This window comes from Jaculus jaculus, chromosome X (genome assembly GCF_020740685.1).
Source record: "Jaculus jaculus isolate mJacJac1 chromosome X, mJacJac1.mat.Y.cur, whole genome shotgun sequence".
NCBI classification, from domain to species: Eukaryota; Metazoa; Chordata; class Mammalia; order Rodentia; family Dipodidae; genus Jaculus; species Jaculus jaculus.
In genome coordinates, this window is record NC_059125.1 from 42,886,430 (window position 1) to 42,903,787 (window position 17,358).

The 17,358-nt window shown below is 39.5% G+C and overlaps 1 protein-coding gene and 1 non-coding gene across 5 annotated transcripts in view; both read left to right on the forward strand.

The window, feature by feature from the left end:
• The window catches only part of Usp9x (ubiquitin specific peptidase 9 X-linked), a 162,091-nt gene extending 146,545 nt beyond the window's left edge, over positions 1-15,546 (forward strand). For all 4 annotated transcript variants that reach the window (XM_045140215.1, XM_045140214.1, XM_045140217.1 and 1 more), the window contains 7 exons: positions 1,017-1,202; positions 1,697-1,917; positions 2,001-2,089; positions 8,215-8,371; positions 8,787-8,999; positions 10,853-10,948; positions 13,941-15,546. In XM_045140215.1, the coding sequence (XP_044996150.1) occupies positions 1,017-1,202; positions 1,697-1,917; positions 2,001-2,089; positions 8,215-8,371; positions 8,787-8,999; positions 10,853-10,948; positions 13,941-14,078 (1,100 nt within the window). In that variant the 3' untranslated portion in view covers positions 14,079-15,546. The remainder of the gene's footprint in view (positions 1-1,016; positions 1,203-1,696; positions 1,918-2,000; positions 2,090-8,214; positions 8,372-8,786; positions 9,000-10,852; positions 10,949-13,940) is intronic.
• A 1,341-nt stretch (positions 15,547-16,887) lies between these two features.
• LOC123456794 lies at positions 16,888-16,993 on the forward strand. The gene has a single exon (XR_006634672.1). It is a non-coding gene; the product is annotated as a U6 spliceosomal RNA (small nuclear RNA).
• The last annotated feature ends 365 nt before the right edge of the window (positions 16,994-17,358 follow it).

A 17,358-nucleotide genomic window follows, 5' to 3' on the forward strand; every position in this document is an offset into this window, starting at 1 on the left:
CGCGCCCATTCTCTCTCTCTCTCCCTCTATCTGTCTTTCTCTCTGTGTCTGTCGCTCTCAAATAAATAAATAAATAAAATTTAAAAAAAAAAGAATTCACATAAAATAATTCTTTCCTATATATTAGATCTCCTTCTCATAGTAGCCTATTCTTCCTTCCTGTCCTTATTCTATTATGTTATATTGCCTTCTACTTCTCTTGGGTACTAGCTCAATGGACGAACACTTGCCTAATACTGGGTTCTATTTCCAGCACTGCAAAGGAAAAAAGCTCACATAGTAGCACTCAATAGATGTTTGTTAGCCAGGCATGGTAGCACATGCCTTTAATCCCAGCACTCGGGAGGCAGAGTTAGGAGGATCGCCATGAGTTCGAGGCCACCCTGAGAATAGAGTGAATTCCAGGTCAGCCTGGGCTAGAGTGAGACCCTACCTCAAAAAACCAAAAGAAATAAATGTTCATTGACTAGATGGTAATGAGTGTCATTTTAAAATGATAGCATTATTTTTTTCACTTTTTTTCTTTTAATCTTAGAAAGTAGATAACTTTTCTATGATTGAAATTACACAAAAATTGTCACTGTGGTGGTGTTCGGATCTCAAAATAATTAAGACATTTCTGTCTAATGATGATATATGTGGCCGTGATAGAAACTGATTCAGAAATTTTGTAGGTAGATTTTGAATAACTTATTTCAAAGTTAGAGATGTGGGGCTGAAATGGCTCAGTGGGTAAATGCACTTGCTTGCAAAACCTGCTGGCCCAGCTTCAGTTTCTCAGTGCCCACATAAAGCCAGGTGCATAATATTTATATACACAAAAGATGAATGTTCTATCCTGGTTAAGTAATTTTCAGAATGCTAAGTAAAAGTGACATACTTCTAGCCAGGTGTGCTAATGCATACCTTTAATCCCAGTACTTAGGAGGCAGAGGTAGGAAGATCACCATTAACCTCTTACCATCCTAATTTTTTCCTCTCTGGTTTGTCTCTACTCATATCTTCCCTCTCTGCAGGTGTGGCAGAGAAGACACAGCTACTGAAACTGAGTGTACCTGCTACCTTTATGCTTGTGTCTTTAGATGAAGGTCCTGGTCCTCCAATTAAGTATCAGTATGCTGAATTAGGCAAATTATACTCAGTAGTGTCCCAGCTAATCCGCTGTTGCAATGTCTCTTCAAGAATGCAGTCTTCAATCAATGGTAACGTATTCTTGGCAATAGGTTTTTGAAGATGCTTAAAATACAAGAGTCTGGGGGTGAGGGAGATAGGTCAGTCAATAAAGTGTCTGAATGTGGTGGTGGATGCTTTAATTCCAGCCCTCTGGAGGATCATTGTGAGTTGAAGGCCAGCCTAAGGCTACAGAGTAAGTTCCAGGTTAGCCTGGGCTAGAGCGAGACCCAACCTCAAAAATAATTGTTTTTAAAGTGCCTCCCATGCAACTCTTGAGTACACAAGTTGGTATTTCTAGACCCCATGTAAAAACTGCAAGTTGTGGCATACTTGGGTCTGAATATGCACACCCACCCAATGAATAATATAAATAAATTCTAAAAAAAAAAAAAAAGAGGCTGAAGGAAAGACCGTCCATGCTCATTACTTTTTGAAAATAAATTCCTAGGGTATTTTCTGTGAAATTTGTGTATTATTACTATGTAAAAGTTTATTAGTTCATTGATGCCAATCTGTATTCTAGGTAATCCTGCTCTTCCCAATCCCTTTGGTGATCCTAATTTATCACAACCTATAATGCCAATTCAGCAAAATGTGGCAGACATTTTATTTGTGAGAACAAGTTATGTGAAGAAAATCATTGAAGACTGTAGTAACTCAGAAGAGACTGTCAAATTGCTTCGCTTTTGCTGCTGGGAGAATCCTCAGTTCTCATCTACTGTCCTCAGTGAACTTCTTTGGCAGGTTAAAGAAAATTAAGCATTCATAAATCTCAATGACTTGATTTGTTATTTATATATTATTGACTCTGTCTTATCTATTTCTAGGTTGCATATTCCTATACTTACGAACTTCGGCCCTATTTGGATCTGCTTTTACAAATCTTACTTATTGAGGACTCTTGGCAGACTCACAGGTGGATGCTCTTTTATTACTGGAATAATTACTTTACCAGGTGTTACATACCTAGACAATCACCACATCTTGTTTTCTTCTGTTTTGTGTTTAAAAGAAAAAAAAAATCATTGGAATTGTAGTGTGTGTTTTATGTTAAAGGGAAAACTCAGCCAGGTGCCGTGGTGCACACTTGTAGTCCTATTTGGGAGTTAGAAGCAAGACAATTTTTTTCATTGTCCAGATTTTATATGCTATATCCTTTCCACTGAATTCTCATTCATTTCTCCCTCCCTCCCTCCCCCCCCCTCTCTCTCTTTTGTAGAAAATGAGCATAGACTTTTGGTAAATACTTGAATTCATTAATGAGCCTAAGATTATTGTTGGATTAAATTACATTGTAGTGAATTCCAGGTCAGCCTGGGGTGGAGTGAAACCTTACCTGGCGGGGGGAGCCTCCTGAGTGCTGGGATTAAAGGCATGCAGTGCTATCATGCCCAGCTTTTTTTTTTTTTTTAAGAAAAGGAAACTTTACATTTGAATCACTTTGTTCAACTTATGCTAGGAAAGTGCAAATTTAGGACTACAGGGGTTGTGTGTTTTTCACCACTTGGCCAACAAAGCACCTTGAATATTGATTTTTTTTTTTTTTGAGTAGGGTCTCACTCTAGTCCAAGGTGACCTGGAACTCACTCTGTAGCTTCAAGCTTGTCTCAAACTCCTTCAGTGAGTGATCCTCCTACCTCAGCCTCCTGAGTGCTGGGATTAAAGGCATGTGCCACCATACCCAGCTTGAATATAGAAATTTTTTTGTTTGTATTTCGAGGTAGGGTTTTGATGACCAAGCCCACGCTGACCTGGAATTCACTGTGTAATCTCAGGTTTAACTGATTTGTCAAGCTTGACCCAGAATTCTCCTATTCAGTTTATGGATTTTTTGTTTGTTTGGTACATGCTTAATATATTTAATAACTAAGAATTATATTATTGATGATAAGTTATGAAATTGACAATTCTGCCAGGTTGGGTTTTTTTTTGGTTTTTTTGAGGTAAAGTTTCACTCTAGTCCAGGCTGACCTGGAATTCACTGTGCAGTTCCATAGCTGGCCTTGAACTCATGATGATCCTTCTACTACTGCTTCCTGGAGTGCTGGGATTAAAGGCATGCGCCACCACATCTGGCCTTCTGCCAGGTTTTATAACTTTCTACTTGGGCTATTGTATAACTGACTTTGGAAAACAACTCAAAATCTCCTATCTGTTAATAAAACAAACTTGAAAAAAAAGTTTAGCTAGGGATGTGCCTCAGGTTGTCATAGTGTTTGCCTGGCATTTACACAAACCATGGGTTTCATCCCCAACACCACATAGATACAGGGATGGTGGTTGTAACAGACAGCTTCAGGTTTGCTGAGATGAACTTCCAGACCAGGCACAGTTATGGAGGAAGGGATTTTTATTGAAGCTTACAGACCCAGTGGAAGTTCCATAATGGCACAAGAAGCTGGCCTGCACTCACAGTTCCAAGCAGAGAGAAAAGCACAAGCCAAAAGCCACACAGCACAGCACACTTCAGGAACTCCAGATAGCATACTTTGCATACCTTTATATTGAAATCTCAAACCCACCACCACATCTTAAGATCCACCCAGTGAAACTGCCTCCAGCCAGGTGGCTGCAGATGCAAACTGCAAACTAATAAAACTCTGAATATATTGGGGCCATCTATTCAAACTACCACATTCTGCCCCTGGTCCCTAATAAATGTATAACCATCACACATGGTAAATTGTACTCAGTTCAGTTACAAAGGTCTCCGCAGTCTTGGACAATTTAAGATAGTAAGTCCTATAAAATCAAACAAGTTAAATACTTCCAACATATAAAAGCACCGAGTAAACATTTTCAACTGGTATGATGCATAGCAAGGAGAGACTAAAACGATGTAAACTCAACCACCATCAAATAAACATCAAACTTTTAGAGTTCAATTTCAATATAACCAGAGGGTGACATGTCTCCAGATTTTCAAATTTTGCCCCTCCACCTGGGCAGAGGAACCAGGGAACATTTCCATCCCTGACTGACAGTGCGCTATATGGTAGCTCTGGCATAGTCCTGGTATATCCAAAACATCTTCAGGTCTTCATGTAAACTATGGTCCATCTTCCAAAGGTTCTTTCAGCCTATTATGCCGCATCTTAGCAGCAGCTCCTGGAACTGTGTTCAATCCACAGCCACTCCATGCATTTTTTATGCTTCTGAAACTAATACCAGGTGTGCAGGACACAGCCATATTCTTAATTCAGGGACAAAATAAATCCTACCTTGAAAAGCAGGTTCCTTCTTGAGTCACCTCTTTCCAAAAGAGTTTGTATTTCTATGATAGTCTTTCCTCGGGCATCCTTTCCATTGTAAAGCAGTTGAGCCATCTTCCTTAAGATTTCTCATGTGTTTGACAATAGCAGATTCAGTAACCTAAGACCAGTCTTAGTGCCTGTAATTTTTTTTTAATCTTATTTTAATTTTTATCATTTTTTAAAACATTTTCCATGATTATAAAAAATATCCCATGGTAATTCCCTCCCTACCCCACTTTCCCCTTTGAAATTACATTCTCTATCATGTCCCCTCCCCATCTCAATAAGTCTTTCTTTTATTTTGATGTCGTGATCTTTCCCTCCTCTTATGATGGTCTTGTGTAGAGAGTGTCAGGCACTATGAGGTCATGGATATCCAGGCCATTTTGTGTCTGGAGGAGCACATTGTAAGGAGTCCTACCCTTCCTTTGGCTCTTACATTCTTTCTGCCACCTCTTCCGCATTAGACCCTGAGCTTTGGAAGGTGTGATCAAGATGTTACTCAGTACTCTAGTCACTTCTTGCCAGCACCATGATACTTTCTGAGTTGTCCCAAGGTCACTGCCATCTGAAAAGAGAAGATTCTCTACCCAAAGTGAGAGTAGCATTAATATAAGGGTATGAATATTAAGAAAAGTGCTTACTGAGCAGTTTGATAAACATAGTATATACACTTATCCAGACATCAGAAGATGTTACACCCCTAGGGCTCATGACTGCCCCTATTTTAAGTTTTCAGTATCAGGGATGTATTCCCTCCCTTGGAGCAGGCCTCCAGTCCAATTGGAGGGCAGTTGGTTTCCACCATGACCGATGTGCCACTATTGCACCCATTGGTTCATTTGGCCTGGCTGGCCAGGTATAGGGCTTGCAGTGTCCACTGTTGAGTATCTTCACTGGTGGTACCTCTTTCTCCCATTGAACGGCATGTAAAATGGCTTCTTCCAGCTTTCTGTCAGCTGGTCTACATGGAGGAGGTTATCAACTCAGTTCCAGCAGGATTTCTCAGTGGCCTTGCAACCCAAGTATGTGGAGTCTTCAGCAATAGGGTCTTACCATCGATTTCTGGTGGGAAACCAAGGGCCTCGGCAATGGCCTATAATGTTTGGGGGGCATCAGGGATTTCCCTGCCCAGCAACTCACTGGAAGGTATCCCATCCCTCAGTGCCTGTAATTTTTTTTTAAAATTTTTTTTTTGTTCATTTTTTATTTATTTATTTGAGAGCAACAGACATAGAGAGAAAGACAGATAGAGGGAGAGAGAGAATGGGCGCGCCAGGGCTTCCAGCCACTGCAAACGAACTCCAGACGCGTGTGCCCCCTTGTGCATCTGGCTAACGTGGGACCTGGGGAACCGAGCCTCGAACCGGGGTCCTTAGGCTTCACAGGCAAGCGCTTAACCGCTAAGCCATCTCTCCAGCCCAGTGCCTGTAATTTTAATTTGAGGTTTTCCAGTTTAAAACATCTTAAATCTCTCAATCCAATTATCCTTAGCCAAGGACATCAGTCCATTACAAATTTAACCTTGATTAAACTTTCTGGACCTGGGCAGCAGTAGCCTAGTTCCAACAAAGTCCTCTGCAGTCTTTCCTTCCCCTTAGAAAGCTCATGAGCCAAGCCTCAAAGTTCAATACTGTCTGTACTTAGCATTCTCAAACTCTCATCAGAATAATCCATAAAACTTGGTTTACCATTCCAGAAGTCATCTTCAACTGGAAGCACCAAGTCTATGCCCATTCCTCCAAAACAAAGTTTCCAAAAGACCAACATCCACATCTCACCCCACTCCTGGTACCAAGTTCTATAGCAGACAGCTTCAGGTTCGCTGAGATGAACTTCAAGACCAGACACAGTTATAGAGGAAGGGATATTTATTGAAGCTAACAGATCCAGTGGAAGTTCCATAATGGCACAAGAAGCTGGCCTGCACTCACAGTTCCAAGCAGAGAGAAAGAGAAAAAGAAGCAAAAGCCACACAGCACAGCACACTTTAAGAACTCCCGCTAGGCACACTTTGCATATCTTTAGATTGAAATCTCAAATCCACCACACCTAGAGATCTGCCCAGTGACACTGCCTCCAGCCAGGTGGCTGCAGATGCAAACTACAAGCTAATAAAACACTGAATATATTGGGGGGGGGCATCTATTCAAACTACCACAGTGGTATACACCTGCAATCCCAGCATTTGGAAGGTGGTGAGGCCAGGAGGATCAGAAGTTGAAGGTCATCCACAGATACATAATGATTTCCAGGCCCACCCTGAGCTACATGAGACCCATCCTCAAAAAATAAGGAAAAGAAGCCGGGTGTGGTGGTGCACGCCTTTAATCCCAGCACTCAGGAGGCAGAGGTAGGAGGGTCACTATGAGTTCAAGGCCATCCTGAGAATACATAGTGAATCCAAGTCAGCCTGGGCTACAGTGAGACCCTACCTTGAAAAACCAAAAATAAACAAATAAATAATGAGGAAAAGTTTTACTCAGAGTAATTTTCTCATAGCATTTTAGTAAACAGGTCTCATGTACTTAAGAACTGTCTCCTATGTGCTCAGCATTGCTAGTTCACATGAAACAAGGCAGATAAAGATAGTGTGATTCATTGGTATGTGAAAACTGTACTAATGGAAGAAAATGTGACGTGATAGAAATAATGTGACTTTGTGTCACTTAAAGAGATGGGATGTAGCTCAGCGGCAGAGCACTGCCGGTCATGTGCAAAGGCAAGCCCTAGGTTCCATTATCAGCACTGCATAAAAGGGAAAGAAGCCTATATGTGTGTGGGAAGATTTTTGCAAAATTGATAAAATAATATTTTCCAGACAAAGCATTATATGACTGCATAAGTTTTTAAATTTTGACTATTTGCGTCATTTTTGAGGTAAAATTCACATAACATGAATTCAGCCACTTTAAAGTATGCAGTTGGATGGCTTTTAGTGTGTTCCAAATCTGTGCAACTATTACCACTAATTCTAGGACACTTTCATGACCCCAGAAGAAATACCCCAACCCACTTAGTCATTTCTTGTCCTTCCCTCACCTCCTTGACAACCATGAATTTGCTTCCATTGATCTTCCTATTCTAATAATTATGCCAAAATAGAATCATATATGGCATTTTGTGTCTGGCTGCTTTCCCTCAGTGTGTTTTTAAGGTTCATCTTTACTATGTACCAGTATTTTACTTCCTCTTTTTTTTAAATGAGGCTCTGGGCATGGTGGCACAAACATGTAAATCCCAGCAATTGAAAGGGTGAGGCAGGAATATTAAAGAGTTCAAGACCACCTTAGGCTACTTAGTTTGGACTTGACTCAAGAAAGAGGAATAAAGAAAGGGAGGGATGGGGTGGGACAGGAAGGGCTGAAAGGAGACTATTTTCAACTACAACACTTAGAAACTTGGTTGTTAATAAAGCAAACTTTAAAAAGAAAGTTAACTATTGAATTTCTGAATTTGCTTCTACTAATATATTTAAATTTAATATCATAATCATTTGGGGCTGCTAATCAAGTTAGTAAGAGCCAGATGTAGTGGTGCATGTCTTTAATCCCAGCACATGGGAGGCAGAGATAGAAGGATCACCATAAGTTCAAGGCCCCTCTGAGACTACATAGTGAGTTCCAGGTCAACCTGGGCTAGAGCAAGACCCTACCTCAAAAAATAAATTAAAACAAAAGAAAGAAAGATAGAAAAGATAGATTCATGCCAGACTAGTAGACAGCTATATGACCATGGGAAACTTGAAGGTTTTTTTTTTTTAATCTTCCATCTGATTGTCTTTCAGAATTCATAATGCCCTTAAAGGAATTCCAGATGACCGAGATGGGCTATTTGACACAATCCAGCGTTCTAAGAATCACTATCAAAAAAGAGCATATCAGTGTATAAAATGTATGGTAGCTCTCTTCAGCAATTGTCCTGTTGCTTACCAAATCCTGCAGGTGAGGGTGTTTTCTTACAATTTAATAGAAATCTGAATCAGAACATAAGATCTGTGGTTAAGGGGCCAGAGCTGTAGCTCAGTGGTATAGTGGCTACTCCACATTGTAAGGACCTGGGGTTCATGCTTTAGCACCATGAAATAAAAAACAGTGGCATTTAGTCCTACTAAGCCAAACATGGTAATTCCCGCACTTAAGAGACTGAAATCAGGGGCATCCTGGGCCACACAGCAAGTGCCAGGCAGTCAGGGCTCTATATATTAAGATCTATCAAGAAAGAGAGGAGGGAAGGAAAGGTAAGGGAGGAGGAAGGAAAGAAAGAGAAGATCCTGAACATTTGGGGTTATCATTTTAAGTTAATCTTTGAGATAATATCTTAAATCCTCTTACATGTATAAGGTCTTTTCTTTTGTAGGGCAATGGAGATCTAAAAAGGAAATGGACCTGGGCAGTGGAATGGCTTGGAGATGAGCTTGAAAGAAGACCATACACTGGCAATCCTCAATACACTTACAACAACTGGTCTCCCCCAGTGCAAAGCAATGAAACATCAAATGGCTATTTCTTGGAAAGATCTCATAGTGCCAGGATGACGCTGGCAAAAGCTTGTGAACTCTGTCCAGAGGAGGTAAAAAAAAGAAAAAGTCAATAGTGTACAACAGATAAAAGAAAGCAAAGTAGTTCTTTGCTTAATAGTCTAGTGTCTATATATTAATGATAGTGTTTAAAAAAATGCTACGCCAGGTGTAGTGAGTGGTACACACCTTTAATCCCAACATTTGGGAGGCAGAGGTAGGAGGAGGATCAGTGTGAGTATGAGACCAGCCTGGAACTAGAGTGAGTTTTTCAGGCCCATCTGGGATACAGTGAGACCCTACTTCAAAATATCCATTAAAAATGCTAGAGCAGTGTGTGGTGACTTATGTCTTCAATCCCAACACAAAGCGGGCTGTGACATAGGATCACTGTTAGTTTGAGGCCAGCCTGGGCTAGTGATAGTAAGACACTGCTTTAAAAAAAAAAAAAAACTGCTATGGGCTGGAGAGATGGCTTAGCGGTTAAGTGCTTGCCTGTGAAGCCTAAGGACCCCGGTTCGAGGCTCGGTTCCCCAGGTCCCATGTTAGCCAGATGCACAAGGGGGCGCACGCATCTGGAGTTCGTTTGCAGAGGCTGGAAGCCCTGGCGCGCCCATTCTCTCTCTCTCCCTCTATCTGTCTTTCTCTCTGTGTCTGTCGCTCTCAAATAATAAATAAATAATTTTTTAAAAAAAAGGTGTGCCCTACCACACCTGGCATTTAAAAAAAAACTGCTAATGAGTTTTGTTTGGTGATATGCTAAGTTGATGTGGGTATCTTTTTTCTAGAAACCATTTTTAAAGATAACATATTATTTTATTTATTATTTACTTGTAAGGGGGGAGAGAAAGAGAGAGTATGAAAATAGGTACACCACAGTTACCTCTTGCTCCTTCAAATGAATTCCAGATGCATGCACCACTTTGTGCATCTGGTTTTATGTGGGTGCTGGGGAATCAAACCCAAGCTGTCAGCTTTCAAGCTTAACTAACCTTAACTAACTGCTGAGCCATCTCTCTAGCCCCTGGAAACTATTTCTGTAACATCACATGAGAAATGTGTTCTATTCAATTTGTGTGTGTGTGTTTGTGTGTACATGTACACACATGCATAGGTACACATGTACCTCTTGCCTCTCTGCAAATGAACAGCAGATGCATGTGCCACTTTTTTTTTTTTTTTTTTTGGTTTGGTTTGGTTTGGTTTTTGAGGTAGGGTCTCACTCTAGCCCAGGCTGACCTGGAACTCACACTGTAGTCTCAGGGTAGCCTCTTAACTCAAAAGCAGTCTTCCTGCCTCCGCCTCCCATGTGCTGGGATTAAAGGCATGCACCCCACACCTGGCTTCCTGGCTTTGTTTTAATTTTTGAAGAAAGTTTCACTCTACTCCTGGCTGACCTAGAACTCACTCTGTAGTTCTAGGTGGCCAAATTCAGGGCAGTCCTCTTAACATCAGCCTCCCCAAGTACTGATATTATAGACATGAGCCACCACACCCAGAAAAAAAAAAGTATTTGGGGCCTGGAAAGATGGCTTAATGGGTTAGGGTACTTGCCTGCAAAGCCAAAGGACCACGGTTTGATTCCCCAGGACCATTGTAAGGCAGATGCACAAGGTAGTACATACATCTGGAGTTAATTTGCAGTGGCTGGAGGTCCTGGCACACCTATTCACACTTTTATCTCTGCCTCTCTCTCTCACAAATAAATAAAAATAAAATACTTTAATAAAAATGTTTTTTTAAGATAATCTAAATTAGAGATTTATATTTGCTTTAATTTGATCATGTACAGTAAAAAGGAAGTTAACATGTCTGTTTGTAGATTTTTTAATCAAGTTCAAAGAGAAAAAGCAGTGATATTAATATTGCCTGCTTAATTTTTTTTTCTTTAAATATTTAAAATTAGGAGCCAGATGACCAAGATGCCCCAGATGAGCATGAGTCGCCTCCACCTGAAGATGCCCCATTATATCCCCATTCCCCTGGATCTCAGTATCAGCAGGTAAATAGGAGTCAGATGGTGGTTTTAGCCTCTATAACTGATGTTTATGCTTAATTTTTAAAGTGTGGCTTTTTAAATTTTTATTTATACCTATGTATGTGTGTGTGTATGTTTGGGCACACCAAGGTCTCTTGTTGCTGTAAATGAATACTCATCTAGCTTTACATGAATGGCTAGGGAACTGAACTTACACCAGTAGACTTCGTAAGCAAGCACCTTTTTTTTGTTTTGTTTTTCAAGGTAGCCTCAAACTCATGGTGATCCTCCTACCTCTGCCTCCCAACTGCTGGGATTAAAGGCATGCTCCATGATGCCCAGCAAGCACCTTTAAAAAAAAATATTCTTTGGAAAACAAACAAATTAGGGCTGGAAAGGTGAATTCATGGTTAAGGAGCTTGCCTGTGAAGGCTAACAACCTAGGTTCGACTCCCAAGAACCCACGTAAACCAGATGTGCATGGTGGTGCATGTGTCTGGAGTTCATTTGCAGTGGCTAGAGGCCCCGGTGCTCCCATATTCATATTATCTCTCTGTGTCTCTCTAATAATGAAGTAAATAAATGTTTAAAAATCATTTCCATATGTGTGCATATGGCCATACCTGGGTCTTTTGCCACTGCAAATGGATGTTCATGCCACACTTTGCACCCAACTTTACTTGAGTAGCTAGGGAATTGAACCCCTAGCCAGCAGGCTTTGCAATCAAGTGCCTTTTAGCTTCTGAGCCATCTCCCCAGCCCCATGGATGGCTTTTTGCTGTGACTATGAAGCTTTGAGGGCATGATCAGAAGAAAAAATGGTTGGCATGGGTCTTGGTGCAACTTTGAAATTGTCCTGGTGGTAATTGCATTGTCAAGTAAGTGCCACTCAAGCTAAGAATGACAGGTAGTAAAACTTCGTGATTATTTCATGTCTATTTAAAATAGTAATCACTGTTTAATGTGAAAGATTATGATGATGTTTCCTCTTAGGCTGAGTCTTCATATGGATTCTGAAGACACTAAAGTATGGAAGTGAAGTAAGCAGTTGTGGTCCATGCTTTAGCCTGAGTTACGGCAAAAATTATAGAGGACAAAATAACCCAAAAAAGGAGTGGGTAAAGTAATAGCCTAAATGAGTGCTTTATTTTGAAACATAGATGTGACTAAGTCAGGTGTTTTTTTGAAGCTGCAATAATACACAAGCAGGCATCAGCATCCTGGAGGGTTTGTCTTAGTGCTGGACATTACCAAAGTCTGCTGGGGCGGAAGGTCTACATTTCTCACAAGTCCACAGGTGTTGCTGGTCTGAAAATCCAAAATTTGAGAAACAGTATATGTAGCATTCTTAAATTTGAGTCTATGAACAGAAGCACACTGAGTACTTAGGACATGCGTGTTTATTTTATAATGCAAATCATCAAAAATGAAGTCTAAGCCGGGCGTGGTGGCACACACCTTTAATCCCAGCACTGGGAGGCAGAGGTAGGAGGATCGCAGTGAGTTCAAGGCCACCCTGAGACTACATAGTTAATTCCAGGTCAGCCTGGGCTAGAGTGAGACCCTACCTTGAAAAGAAAAAAAGAAAAAGAAAAAAAAATGAAGTCTAAAATCACCAGGGCCTGACTAGTAGTGGTGTAAAAAAAATCTGTTGCTGGAAAGATGACTCAGTAGTTAATGCACTTATTTGCAAAGGCTGGTAGCCCGGATTCAGTTCCCTAGTACCCACATAAAGCCAGAAAGTAGTGCGTGCATCTTGAGCTTGTTTGCAATGGCAGGTGGCCCTGGTGTGCCTGTTCTCTCACACTCATTCTCTCACACTCACTCACTCTCTCTCCCTCTTTCCCTCCCTCCCTCTCTCTCTCTCTCTCTGTGTCTCTCAATTACAGACAGACAGACATACCAGAACATTGTCTGGTTCAGACATTTAAAAAGCTTTAAGGAGCAGATGTAGTGGTACATTCGTATAATTCTAGTACTTAGGAGGCAGAGGCAGAAGGATTGCCTTAAAATAGTTCCAGGCTAACTAGCTAGACTGTCACCAAAAAAATGTTAACCAAATTCAAAGAGAAAAAAGTAACTTTGTTCAATCCTTAGAAAGCATATGCATTAATCATATGTGGTTACTTCATACTTATTCAGTATAGTTTTGTTCTCTTTTTTAATATTTTATTTTTATTTATTTATTTATTTGACAGAGAAAGGGGAGAGAGAGAGAGAGAATGGGTGCACCGGGGCCTCCATCCACTGCAAACAAACTCCAGACACATGTGCCCCTTTGTGCATCTGGCTAACATGGGTCCTGGGAAATCAAACCAGAGTCCTTTGGCTTTGCAGGCCTTAACCGCTAAGTGCTCCCTCCAGCCCTAGTTTTGTTCTCTTTAATATAGTATTGTTCTTGCAGATCTCATGTTGTGATCAGTCATGTAGGCTACCTTACACATCATTCGTTGTGAAGACTTAACAAAATGTACTAATAGGCTAACCTCTTATTTGTTGGACCCTAATGCCTATACCTTTAGCACTAAAAATATTTTGGACAAAGATTTGTGTAATGCTATGTGTGATGGTGCATTCCTTTAATCTCAGCCCTCAGGAAGCAGAGGTAGGAGGATCGCTGTGAGTTTGAGGCCAGTCTGAGATTACATAGTGAATTTCAGGTCAGCCTGAGGACTAGAATGAGACCTTACATCGAAAAGCTAAAATAAAATAAAAAAAGCAAAAGGGAAAAAATGTGTAGAACTATATGTTTTGTAGAGCTTAGAAGTTTGTATTTCCATTCACATTTTCTTTTTTAAACAAGTTTACATTTTTCTTTTTAGTCCAAGCACATGTGTGTAAAGCTTAAGTCCCAGGAATAAAAGAAATGTTTGAATTTCCACAAGCTTCAGATCATGATTTTCAAGCTTGCTTCCTGTGGAAGGCCAGCTGTGCTTGCTACTATACCACCAGTGTAGATTAAAGTCTGGTTACTATGGGAAGAGTTTTAATATACTTATCTCTTCTTCCCTTCCAGAATAACCACGTGCATGGACAGCCATATACAGGCCCAGCAGCACATCACATGAACAACCCTCAGAGAACGGGCCAACGAGCACAAGAAAATTATGAAGGTGGTGAAGAAGTGTCCCCACCTCAGACCAAGGATCAATGAAATGCATATAATTAACTGGTTCCATCAAGACTGTGCACCCAGGCCTTACAGTCCAACCTTTTTCTGTGTCTGGCTAATATTTGAAACTAGAAACTCTTCCTAATCAATTTGGAGTGGAAAGTTTATTCACTGTCTTATCTGCAGAAATTTGCTGTCAATATATAACCCGCCTGCAGTGGAAAGTGTATAGTGTTTTGTAATAAATGGCCTGATGCTAATGTGTAAATGGCAAAGGTGTATATAGTATATTAATGTTTGACTGTTAATTCTTAAGCAAGAAACTTTTTTCTTGATGAAATTCACAGATCTACAAAAAATACATATGTTAATTTTCTTGTTATACCCACTGCACTCTGCAACCAGTGTTGCCTGCCTTGTGGCAGTTGGATCGCCTCCTTTACAAAAACAAAGTAAACCAACAGCAACAAAACAGCCCATTCATATCAGCCACACAAATAGTTTCATGTTAATTCTTTGCCAGTGGAGTTCATTTTACTATGAGCAATGTAAGGCTGGTTACCTTTAAATTATTTGGTTGATGTGGAAAATTGGTGATGTAACATTGTTTCTAGATCTTTTTCATTGCCTTTTTATTCTGATATTAGGTTAATCATTTTGAAGCTATAGTTATGCTGTAACATTTAGCATGGCTTCACACCAAGTTAGTGTAGCCAATGAGGAAACAATTACCGTAATGACTGCAGTTGTCCCCAAGTGACAGCTGTATTGCTCAGAGCTTTTCCTTTTTAAACCTAGACTATAAAACAAAATGAGGGGAGAAATGTGACAAAAAGGTGGTTTTTAGTTGCACATATGTTCCTTCTCATGTTTGACAGTTCAGTCTCTGGGTGGAATAAAGAACACTTAAGTATCAGTGATGAGAATTATGAAAGATTTAAAATCAATATTCAAAAAATTTGCTATGCCAGGATGCTGGAGCATAATAGAAGACTGTATTTGGTGTGCTTGTTTTGTTCTTTGGTAGAGCTTAGGTGAATCTTCTAAAACTTTCCTTCTGCTGGATCCCAGTGATGTGGAAGTCGCCAGAATCCCACAGTACTTGGAGTACCTCTGCATCAAAATGTCTGGCTGATTTTCTGCTCAGTCACAATTTTACTTGAAAGCAAGAATTGTTCTAGCTCTTTTTCCATTCATTATTCCAAAAATTTTAACGTTCAGAGCAGGGTCTAATTAAAAAAAAAAAGAAGCTACTGATACTGATTAGTTAATGTAATTGAAGTATCACAATTTCAGAATAAATTTGATTAAAGATAAGGAACCTCATCTATTAATACTGTATTTAAAAGGAACTGATGATTTGAATTGTGTGTAACTTTTTGGAATCTGTCTAAAACCAAATACCCCTGCAAACAGATACAGCCCACCCTATTCTATTTAAATATTTCGCTGTTTTATTTTATAGAAATTATTTTGCTGAATTCACAAATAGAATTTGATTTAAGAAGAACTTTTTGTCCTGTGGTGTGTTTTTGGTTATTTTTTGTCCTTTTTTTTAAGGACCACACATTTCTGGAAAGTTAATCCTGTGTATGGCATGCATAGGCATGACACTTGATTCAGGATTTCAGTTACATTGAGTTTTTGTGCACAGAAAGATGTTACCTTTGGCCCTTTACTAAAGACTTAGAGAAAGTGAGATGTTGACACTGTAAAAGTTTCCTAACAATCACTCTTGTACTTTTTGTATGTTTTTTATATACATGTATATTTAATGAGCACAAGCTTGGTTGTATTTTTTACAATTCAGTTAATAGGAAAATGTGTTGTCAAAAGGCTATAGACAAAACTGAACAAAGCAGAAACAAAATTGAGCATTATTTTATGATTAAAAGGGGCAGGTGTTTTAAGATAAAGCTTTGGGTTTTGGGGTTTTTTAATTTGCAGTATTCCATACTCCAACTGCTTGTAGGTTTCCTATAATGGGAATTTTTGAAACCAGATAGTTTTTACATTAACTATGTTACATACAAATTAGCTTTGTTCTGTTTTTCTTGTGGAGCTGTCCAGGGCCTCATGCATGCTAGGCAGGTACTCTACCATTGAGCTACTTACCCCTTCAACCTGAATTTAAGTTTGAGCAAAGGTTGCACAGTGTTTTCAGTTTTAATTGGAAGTTTTACAGTTCTTCAACTAGTGAAGTAGGTGAGCTTTATTTGGACAAGTAACTGATATCATTTCACCTTTTGACAGGTGATTTTTATATTTCCTGCTAATTAGCAAAGGTATGAAATGTAATCTTAGTTCCTTGGTAAGAGAAAACTTGACATTTTAAAAGGCTGTGAATTCTTCTCTGGTGGGAGATCCCCTCCTCCTTTTAGTTGCTTTGAATTTACAAGCCCTCCTTGTGCCAGATGAGGGCTTAGGAATCATGCTTCCCTCCACTTGAGGAAGAGCAGGTCTGCATTGTGACCATGATTGAGGGAGAGTGGACAGTTATTTTTGTTTGTGCAAATTATTTTCTGTATTTATCTCTTAAACATTAATGTATAACAGGAAATTTTAAGATGCATGTTATTGTAAGAGCAACATAGTGGTGATTTTGAGGTCTTTTTTTTTCTGAACATAAATGGCACATCTTAAATTTCAAGTCTTAAAAGTGCCTAAAAGTTATTTAATCCTCCCTCAACTGACTCTCTTGAGCCATACGTTTCCTACTTTAAATGTTTGTTGCGGAATCACTAGTCTTCCTTTGAAATAGTCCCAGATTTCTAAATGGCATGATTATTGAAGACAGTAGAATCTGCTCGCATAAGACTGCAGATATTTAGTTGTAAAACTGTGTGAACGCGTGCTCACTTCGCAGCACATATACTAAAATTGGAACGATACAGAGAAGATTAGCATGGCCCCTGCACAAGGATGACACGCAAATTTGTAAAGCGTTCCATATTTAAAAAAAAAAAAAACTGTGTGAACTCTAAGGCTCTGCCCTATTGGATCTAAGCATTTAAGTGATAAATATCTATATATATTGCTGCTGTTTCTAAGCCCTCCGCCAACCAAATTTTTGTGTTCAGCATTGCAGAGGCAGAAATGAGAACATAATCCATACAGGCTTTTTTTTTTTTTCATTGATTTTTCTCAGTGATAATTTCCCAGCCTTGCATCTCCTAGCTATTTTAGAATTATTAAAATGTTTTCTATTTTTTTCATGATTAACTTTTATTAGTGAATAATGTTAATCCTCATACTGGCTAAAAAGATGAGGAAGCTTTTTTTATTTGAATTACTTTTGTAAAGGAAAGCAACAGTCTGTGAA